The following is a 9,808-nucleotide window of genomic DNA, read 5'->3' on the forward strand; positions in this document are numbered from 1 at the left end:
GTGTGTGTTTGTGTGTGTGTTCCTTTTGCCGTCCAAACACATTGAGACAACCCTCAAACCACTTCCTCAGTGCAGTCCAGCAGTGAATGTTGCACTGCCATTGGTCGAACCAACTGTCAGTCACAAGGTTCAAGTTTCATACAGATTTAGAAAGTGCATAAGCAGCGCTCTGAAAAGCAGGCTTTTATGGTAATGAAACTACTGAGCGAGACTACTTTGTTTAAAAGGCATAAATGTGCATAAGATATGGACATAAACACAAATTTGACTGCACAGTCAAACAGGCATGTATTCCCATGTTTTATGAACTCATACTGAACTGACAAGTCATGACACCAGTTATGTGACAGTGTATTTGCTTTACAGCTTGCAGCCCAGGTCCTGGACGAGTTTGATGATGAGGATATCGGAGTCGGCCTCATAGATGCAAAGCATGATAAGGTCGTTGCAAAGAAATTAGGTAAACACTCAACAGAATAAACACAGCTGCAGACACTTGTCATTATGCAAATAAGACCAGGCAGTATTCTCATCTAGAATCTCAGCCATTTGTCATTCAAACTAGTCAAATATAATGGATTATTATTATAGCTCAGTGGGTAGAGCTGGTGNNAGGCTGAATCCTTGCTGCAGTGGCCCAGGGTTCAAATCCGACCTGTGGTCCTTTGCTGCGTGTCATCCCCTCTCTCCACCCCCCTTTCCTATCTGTCTCCAGCTATCCTATCAAATAAAGGCATAAAAGCTGAAAAATTTATACAAAAAAAAAATGTTGCTACCAGTGGGATATGGCCTCCTTTCATTCACAACAATGATTAAAACAGTTAGTGTTGTGAACGAACTAAATCACTTCCAGAAACAATCTTAGTTCACTTGAGCTCTCAGTCAGTTGAGATCAAATGTGCAGGAATACATTGACTCACTTACTCACTTATATCTTTTCACTTTAAGGAATGTGTTTCGTTCACTGGACGTACTGCACACCCCTCTTCCACCAAATTAGTTCTGGTTTTTGAACCGGTTCCATTTGAGCTTCTTGGAACTGTGGTGCTATTTAGTTTAGTTTTAGTTAGTTTAGTTTCTACCAGTTATCAGAGGAACCATTGTAATTAAGGAAATGTCATCAACAGAGGGTGTTGCACATTGAACAACGACCTGCTATTTTCTGGTTCCAGCAGATAACCACGTTTTTGCAAAACACTCCGAACGGTTCAAAACTAGGTGCCCGAACCGGAACAGAGCAGGTTCCTTGTTGGTGGAAAAGGCACTAGCAGCTGCAAACAAGAGCCCTGAGTGATACACAGTGGTTGAGTCATTCAAATCCGCCTCTTTCCCTTCGTCTCAATTATTTGTCGCAAAAATGTACAAAATAAGGTAGGACTTTGAGCTCTCAGTTTGCAAATGGTATATTGGTTATCCAACTAAATTCTCAGCTTACTGGATTATCCTTCATAAACAGCACTGAATGATTTGGTGAACAAATCTTTTAAACAGATCTTTTTCATGAACAGATTCTAATGATTCGGTACAATGAAAATAACTTGCAAATCACTTACTTTAATGTTTTCTGTTCTTGTATAAAAGTGTGAAAAGGATGAAGCCAAATTGTCTAATTAGCATTTGTGAAACAACTACTAATACTTATTTTATATTCCCCCAGGCCTTGATGAGTCCGACAGTGTCTTCATCTTCACAGACGATGAAGTCATAGAATACGATGGCGAGTTCGCAGCAGACACCCTTGTGGAGTTCATCTATGATGTTCGTGAGGATATAATCTCCCAGTTAATAGCCTGCCTTATTTTAGCAAAAAAAGTATCTGAATCCCAATTTTCTTTCTTTAAAGATGACCTACAGAATCTGACTCTGGGTTTTTCTTTTCTCTGTCACTTTCGACTCCATTGTCTCCTCCCTTTCTCCTCCAAAACCTTCCTTTCCCTTCATAGGTTCTTGAGGACCCAGTGGAAATTATTGACAATAGTAGGGAACTGAAAGGCTTTGAAAACATCGAAGAGGACATCAAATTGGTGGGCTACTTTAAGAGTCACAAGTCAGAACGTAAGAATCTGTACTGTGATGGCATGATAACCTGTTGCTTGCTTTTCAGCATAATTGCTCATAATTGCATATCAAGCAAGTGCAACAGAGACCAGGATCATATTGCTTGATTTAACTTTGAGCTGCAGACTTATTTGATTTTTAAGGTGATTTTCAAGTCAGCACACTAGAATCTACATTAATGATTAGGACAATAGGTCTACATACTTAGATATTTCATACAGGGGCTGATCTACTGAAACAACTTAATGGATGCCTGTAAAATTTCAGATTTTGAGGCTTATGCCGATGCTGCTGAAGAGTTCCATCCTCACATCAAGTTCTTTGCCACATTCAGTCCCAAGGTAAGTGATAAAGATTTGAAAGACGTTTGATCAGACACACTATATGAAGACTTGTTAGAATATAAGAAGTATCTGAAAATGCCCAACAAAATTTTCTGCTGGGCAGGTAGCACATAAAAGGGTTATCGGAGTTAAAATATTCCATAGAGATGAGAGAGTTAGAGTTGGGTGATTATTCTGTGCATTTGTCACCATGAGCAACTCCTTTTACATTATACATAGTCATTTCATTAATTGTTGATAAATATTGATTTGTCCAGCTTTTTTTTTTTTTTTGGCCTTTATGCCTTTATTTGACAGGGATAGCTGGAGAGAAACAGGAAGGGGGGGCAGAGAGAGAGAGATAATTGCTATTTCTGTAGAAAGGTTCTTCTAAAACCTAAACTGATGTTTATAAATTATGTTTGCCTTTAAATCTTTGTTTCTCTTAAACAAGGTGGTGCAGAAAGTAGACAATAATTTTCATATATCACAGCCAGCTCACTTTAGAATGGGGATCACATAAACTCCAATGCCATAGGATACAACACCAGAATGAAGAGATAAAGGAGAAGTATGAAGAAGAGTGTAAATGACTGACTTTAAAATGTGTGAAATGTAAAAACATCATGACCTTCATGATCAATACTTAATCCAGTTCATCCTCACTGTAGACTAATAATAAAATTGCAATTTTGGATTGCTACAGTTGATGTAGCCTAGTTCTTATCAGGATTTTAAAAATCAGTATATTGCAGTATGTTGTCATAATTTTACTCTAAAGGATTAAGAATCGAAGTTGATTTAGACTTAAATTCATTGACGTCCCCCATAAACACAAACTTTGTTAAAAAGTGTCTGTTAAAAGTTGTATTGCGCATTCTCTCAACCGACACACCTGCAAATGCATACAGCATCTTTATGACAGCTTTTATTCAAACCTGCTATACTGTATATCTTCTTCAGCTAAAATTTAAAAGAGTAAACTTTGTCCTCAAACAGGTATTTCTATAGGATAAACTAATAAAACATTTTGTGATTTTTTTTCCATTATAATATCTTCATGGTCCTTTATGCTCTATTGTTGATTTTAATGCATGGGTTGTATGTTACAGATTGCCAAGGCTCTGGAGTTGAAGCTTAATGAGGTGGACTTCTATGAACCCTTCATGGATGATCCAGTGGTCATCCCAGGAAAACCTTACACTGAGGATGAGCTGGTGGATTTCATTGAAGATAATGACAGGTAAGTCTCATTAATACTATACTACAGTGATCTCATAAGGTACTCTTCCATAATTAAAAAAAGAAATACATAAACTCTTACTCCTCTGTGCTTTTCAAGACCAACCCTGAGGAAGCTGCAACCACACAACATGTATGAGATCTGGGTAAGAACCTTTACGATTAAAACATCCACAACAAGTTAGACCAAATGTCTGTATTTGTACAAATAGCCCTCCATGAAGAGGCTTTGATCGAATTACAACTCCAGAACAATGAATCAGAATTTTTTGAAACTGTAAATTCACACCAGTGGGTTCAGTTTGTCTTTATTCTATCCACAGGAGGACGATGTTGATGGTGAACATATCATTGCTTTTGCAGAGGAGGCTGACCCAGGTAAAGGAACCCTTAATTAATTGTAAAAACAATGATAGAACCAACACTAGATTTTGATACATTTATAACCAGTCACCAACAGCCAATCTAGACAGCACTACATGGGGAAGCAAAGACATTAGAAGACGTTTTTGTGTGGTGATGACGTGATTTTGATCCAAATTTAATCAGACTGTCTGCAGGTAAATGAAGGAGTAATAAAAGGATCTGCGAATACCCATTACCACCCTGTTGATTCACTGTTCCCCACTCCTTAGACGGTTTTGAGTTCCTTGAGATCCTGAAGCAAGTTGCCGAGGATAACACAGATAACCCTGAACTCAGCATTGTCTGGATTGACCCTGACGACTTCCCCCTGGTAAGAAAATAACACAGTGCACTATACATAGTCAACTGGGTACTGAGAGTTAATGACTAAGCACTCTAAAACTTATTCACTTATGAAAGCAGAATTAATCAATATTAATTTTCCCTGCAGCTTCTGCCACACTGGGAGAAGACCTTTGGAATTGACCTGTCCTCCCCACAGATTGGTGTTGTTGATGCTGATGATGTGAGTAATATTTTTGATTCTTTATTCATAGATTGCTCGAGCATTTGTGTGTTTTGCTGCACTCTACTGTATATACACAAGGTCATTTCTGAGTAGTATTGGAGAAAGTAGTTTATCAATAGATTACCATTCCTTAACAGCTATAACGGTTTAATGAAGTTTCAGTCGGGCTTTTGGGCTCATCAATCAGGCTGCTATTCATTGCTTACAATAGTACAAAATGCTCCAACCAGGCTCCTATGCAGACGTAAAAAAGGACAAATATTACACCTGTATTAGCATATTTTCACTGGCTCCACGTCCTGTATCTGACAGCAAATGTACTCCTGCAACTTTTACCCAATCATGAGACCTTGTCTTGAGTCAGTGCAGCACCAGCAACCGCCAACATGTAACAGCTCGCAATGCTAGCCTTAAAAAAGAAATGATGTTGCTGAACCAACTGGGTTACATCCCTTCAGCTTTCCTATTGGCGAATGTAAACAGAAAACAAGCCCTTGAAGGTATGTAGTTCTCAGTGGAGCTTCTCAGTGGGCAGTTCCACTCAGGGAGTCCCCCGGAACAGTTTGGTCCAAAAACCTTTAAGGCTTTTCTCAGAGAATCAACAGTTGAGTCGGTTATATTTGTTCTTCCTCACTCTGCAGGCTGACAGCGTATGGTTGGACATGGATGATGGGGATGACTTGCCATCTGTAGATGAGCTGGAGGACTGGATTGAGGATGTCCTGTCAGGTGAAATCGATCCTGATGATGATGATGATGACGACGATGATGACGACGATGATGATGACGATGATGACGACGATGATGATGACGACGATGATGACGACGATGATGATGATGACGACGACGATGATGACGACGATGATGATGACGATGATGATGATGATGATTATTAAATCATTAAGTCATAATTCAAGTCTGACCAATGCAGTTTCAAAAGTCAACGTCAATAACAAATCATCCTCTTTTGTATCTAGTTCTTATTTTGAACTTGTCAGTTCCTTTTTGGTATCACATCTTTTCATCATCCTCTCTCCGCATCTCATCAGAACAATATTCCATTACTCGTTTATCCCTCTCCCCTAACTATTCACTAATCCTCCATGTTGACAAAGTACTTCCTAAGATCCCACAGTGCCTTTATTCCCACATGTAACACTGTCTTGTACAATAAACAAAAAGAAATTATTTCAAAACCTTACCATCTACTTCTATTGATTTTCAGATTATTATAGTTTTTATTTTCCAAAGTACTGGAGGGGTTGCAATGTTGTATGCAATATGTCTGAGTCCATCTGTGGAGTCTGTTGCAGTCTGAATGTGTTTTATTTGTTCACTTATTTTCTTGTTTGCCCCAGTATCGAAACAACTGAAGTCAGATCCAAGGGTGCTAGCAGGCTTTTCTGACGGTTCTTAAGAATCACCAGCCTACTCTGTGAAATCAATGTAACGCTGTACACTGAAAGTGCTGTACATCATATGGATGTTTTCTACGATGATGAAATATGACAACAGCCATATTCTATTTTTGTAACAAGAGAAATTTACCTTACTGTAAAGTCTTAAATAAATGACAGCTTGGACAGAAACCCAATTAATGTACAGTTTTTTAAAGGCGTGTGCATGATTGTGTGAATCCTATATGAGTGTGTGTGTGTGTGCACTGTATATATGTAGTACCCATGTCTAGGTGTTGTAATGGTTAAATGAGACACAGACTGGACTAACTTAAAGCTATACTGTAGCTATGTGTAGGATTTGAACATGTTTGCCTTTGAAACTCTCTGGTGGTAAGATAACAGTGCAGACAGCAGAGCATGCCAATACTCCGAATAGTTTGAAAAATCAGTAGATAGCAGCTTTAAAATAAAGCCTTAAGATTGCAAGGTGAATCAGAAATGGAATGAGGTGTGTTTTATGTGAAGTATTCTGGGTGCTGAAGTGACAACTGACTTGGCGTATGTAAACGTTTGTGCTGCAGGATTTCGGGTTGACTGCTCTGGGTGAATTTCAGAGAGCAGATTCAAATGGATCACAGTGTGGAGGTGAACTATCAACACCTGCCCACTAACCTCTGAATACTGCAGTCATACGTGTGTGTGTCATGTGTGCATCATTTGATCCATTTTCCTACAGACATCTCCAGGGTTACAGGGTTGGCCTTGATAAACCTAACAACATCATACATTTTGCAAAAGGAGTCAGATGTGAGACTTGAAGTTCCCACAGATGAAGGCACATTTCCCACCAAACTGTTTATAAAAATCCCAACTTCTGTGGGGTGGTGCTTGTGTCTCTCAAGAAACTCAACTTAGAAACAGGGTGAATGAAGGCTTCCCAAAAAGCTCTACAGCAAGACAAAGCCAAAAGAGGAATAGTAGTTCATTGCAAAAAGGTAAGAAATTTAATCCGCTCAAATTGTGCACAAATGCACTAAGAGGCAAAAAGAACACAAAGGTGGCTTGAATACAACATAATACGGTAGATGTGGACACATTTCCCCACCAAATTGTGTATACAAGTCTTTATGTGGCAAATGGTGAACACATCTGTCAAGTCTTTGTTTAGGTCTCTGTGTTTGGAACTTCTCACAACTTAGACCAGAGGTCTGGTTTTGGATGGTGTCCACACCAACAAGAAAACCTTAAGTCACAGTTGGAGAAGACACAGTTTGTAAGTTTGATTTGTATAAACCGCTTATTATCATCAAATTCAATTTCACATCTCAATTTTCTGCCAGCCTTAAGATGAAAAGCTGCACAGGCACAATGTGACTTTGAAAACCAAGATGGAAATAAAGACACTTTTTAAGGAATGTTTGTGTAGTCTCTACATGGTCGCCCACTGGTCTAATTTTACTTTCTCCAATACACAGCACCAGAAAACTATGTAAATCACAGGACTATATCATTAGACTAACAGTAATTACATAGTTTATATGCATTTTTTTTCTAGATGCAGAGCAACGTATTGTTTAGCTACTAAAACTTTAGTGCCCACCAAAATGGAAAAGAAATATGGTTTTATCTTTTTTTAAATAAAAAATATAGGACACTTAACACAAAGATATAATTCCAAGATTTGAAAAAAAAGAGAAATGCACAGAAATTAAGGACATTAAAGCTAAAAAAGGAGAGACCATAAAACATGCAGGTTTTCTTTTTTATAAAACAAGATAGATACTGTAGATTGTTGACTTTATTAATCTCGGGAGGAAAATGAAAAGGTCATAGCAGCCATTTACAATACAATACAATAAATGTATATGACAATATGTACATGAGCACTGTAAAAGCCCCCCTCAACAATATGTTTTTCTTTCTGTGCAGAATGTATGTACAGAGTTTTACACTTTAAGGATGTTCTGCTGAAAGTGGAAAGTTTCTCTGTGCTCACTGAAAATCAGATTTTTAAGGGGCGGGGCCTACGAGCATGATTTGTGACATCACAAATAGTTTGGAAGTCAATCCTGGTCCAGTATGCAACTTATACAAGTCAAGTCTCCAGTGCACATCCACTGACATTAAACTTTACAGTGAAGTAGGAGACGTCCAGCAGGAACATTTTAGAAATTAACAACATGCATATTCATAGATTTCGGATTTTTAATGAGATAGAAAGAGACATTTTAAGGATTTTAATATGGAAATTACACTTTTTTGTGGGGAAAACATATCAGACACACATTATTGTTCCAAGCAGATTATTTCTACACATGTATTAACACATGTCTTGAGGGGATGATGAATCACAAAGATGCCAAGTGAATGGATAAGTGGGGTTATTGGCTGATAAGGTGCAAGGAGCTGAAGATGAATAGCTTATTGATACAGTCAAACAAATCAAACAATACTAGTGGGCAAAAAGCAACGTGATGACAATAATATAGATAATAATAATTATTACTATTATTATTATTATTATAGAATATTAGAATAATACAAAATGAATAGAATAAGACCCCGCCCCTCTGATCTCGTGATGTAAGCGGCCGACCCCTCGCGCGCTTGCGCCAGTGTGAGACCCGCCTCTTCTTTCTGCAAGCCATGTGGCTGTCGTTGGTAAATAACCATCTCTAATTTTTCAACTTCCATTTTAATCTGATTTTTATCTTTGCAAAAACCTCTGGCTTGTGTCCCGCCGGAGCTGCCACAATGTCTGCGGGCGCCGTGGACCTCCGGGCGCAGGTGGAGTCGGTGCTGGGCGCGTTGGTCAAAGCGGCCACGGTGGAGTTAACCAAACTGTTCGAGAGCAGGTACGGAGCCTCGGCGCTGGACGTGGATGTGGGCCGCACGGAAAACAAAAGGGAAAACGCAACATTGGAGACACTGGGTAGTTTATCGACCGGGGACACAAAGCGCAGCATCGGGGTGCAGGTGGACGAGGACATTTATTCGCCTGCGGAGCTTTGTGGTATGTCTCTTTGGACCTTTAAATGCTGTGACTTCCTGTTTACGTCCACGGCTAGGCTGCAGGGACAGATGCGTGAGGAGGGTGTAAAGACTTTAACTGCATGATAAAGTCAGAAACGTTGTCGAGCAGGTCTCCCATGCACTCAGCACACGTTCCGCTCGATGCATGTGTGCATTTAGTTCACACTGTGTTCATGTGTAGTTGTTGCACTTAACTCCTGCAGGGTCTTCTCCCATTGGAAACCGAGCCAAGGAATGTGTGTGTTCCTCTGTGTTAACCCCTCCCCCCCCTCTTATCCACAGGTTCCCCTTCCCTCTCAGATGGTGATTGTTTGGGGGAGTGCAGGGAGGAGGGGGAGTTGGTCGAAGGGTGTCTCATTCCATCAGAAATCCCCCTGGCTGGAGATAATGGCCAGGTTGACCCCGAATGGTCGCCCCTGAAGGAACAGGTCAGTGAGAATTTACAGGGATGTAAACCTCAAGTGGAATGTGGAGGAATAGGCTGAGTGAAACTGAGTGAAACTGAGCGGTTAGTGATGATGAGAGCTACCCAGCCTGTTCTGACAGCAGTACGTCTCATGATCTTTGTTTCTTTATAGAATGTGTTGATCTTAGTTTGTTCTGATGACATATACTGTACCGCAGGTTGTGGCGGAGACTGTGGACATGGTGGAGCTGAGCGGGTTGGAGTCTCCAGCTGATAGTGAGCCTCAAACAGAAGTTGTTTGGCATGGTAAGGAAAAGCACCATGACAGTGACTTTATATTCAAGACTACAAAACACTGAGAAACAGTCTGGAATCATGAATATGATACAAATTATGCAAATCAGCCATAGAT

The 9,808-nt window shown here is 39.7% G+C and overlaps 2 protein-coding genes across 2 annotated transcripts in view; both read left to right on the plus strand.

Annotated features, from left to right (window-relative positions):
- Positions 1-6,151, plus strand: part of LOC118334170 (calsequestrin-1-like) — a 9,662-nt gene extending 3,511 nt beyond the window's left edge. The window contains exons 2-11 of the mRNA XM_035669991.1: positions 367-460; positions 1,658-1,758; positions 1,944-2,055; positions 2,326-2,399; positions 3,494-3,624; positions 3,724-3,769; positions 3,947-4,001; positions 4,259-4,359; positions 4,480-4,554; positions 5,199-6,151. Of these exons, the coding sequence (XP_035525884.1) occupies positions 367-460; positions 1,658-1,758; positions 1,944-2,055; positions 2,326-2,399; positions 3,494-3,624; positions 3,724-3,769; positions 3,947-4,001; positions 4,259-4,359; positions 4,480-4,554; positions 5,199-5,453 (1,044 nt within the window). The 3' untranslated portion in view covers positions 5,454-6,151. The remainder of the gene's footprint in view (positions 1-366; positions 461-1,657; positions 1,759-1,943; positions 2,056-2,325; positions 2,400-3,493; positions 3,625-3,723; positions 3,770-3,946; positions 4,002-4,258; positions 4,360-4,479; positions 4,555-5,198) is intronic.
- A 2,427-nt stretch (positions 6,152-8,578) lies between these two features.
- Positions 8,579-9,808, plus strand: part of si:rp71-1g18.1 (uncharacterized protein LOC559922 homolog) — a 4,149-nt gene continuing 2,919 nt past the window's right edge. The window contains exons 1-3 of the mRNA XM_035671477.1: positions 8,579-8,970; positions 9,273-9,418; positions 9,615-9,702. Of these exons, the coding sequence (XP_035527370.1) occupies positions 8,712-8,970; positions 9,273-9,418; positions 9,615-9,702 (493 nt within the window). The 5' untranslated portion in view covers positions 8,579-8,711. The remainder of the gene's footprint in view (positions 8,971-9,272; positions 9,419-9,614; positions 9,703-9,808) is intronic.

Source organism: Morone saxatilis, unplaced genomic scaffold, assembly GCF_004916995.1.
Source record: "Morone saxatilis isolate NCDOM2014 unplaced genomic scaffold, NCSU_SB_2.0 Contig23, whole genome shotgun sequence".
Taxonomy (NCBI): Eukaryota; Metazoa; Chordata; class Actinopteri; family Moronidae; genus Morone; species Morone saxatilis.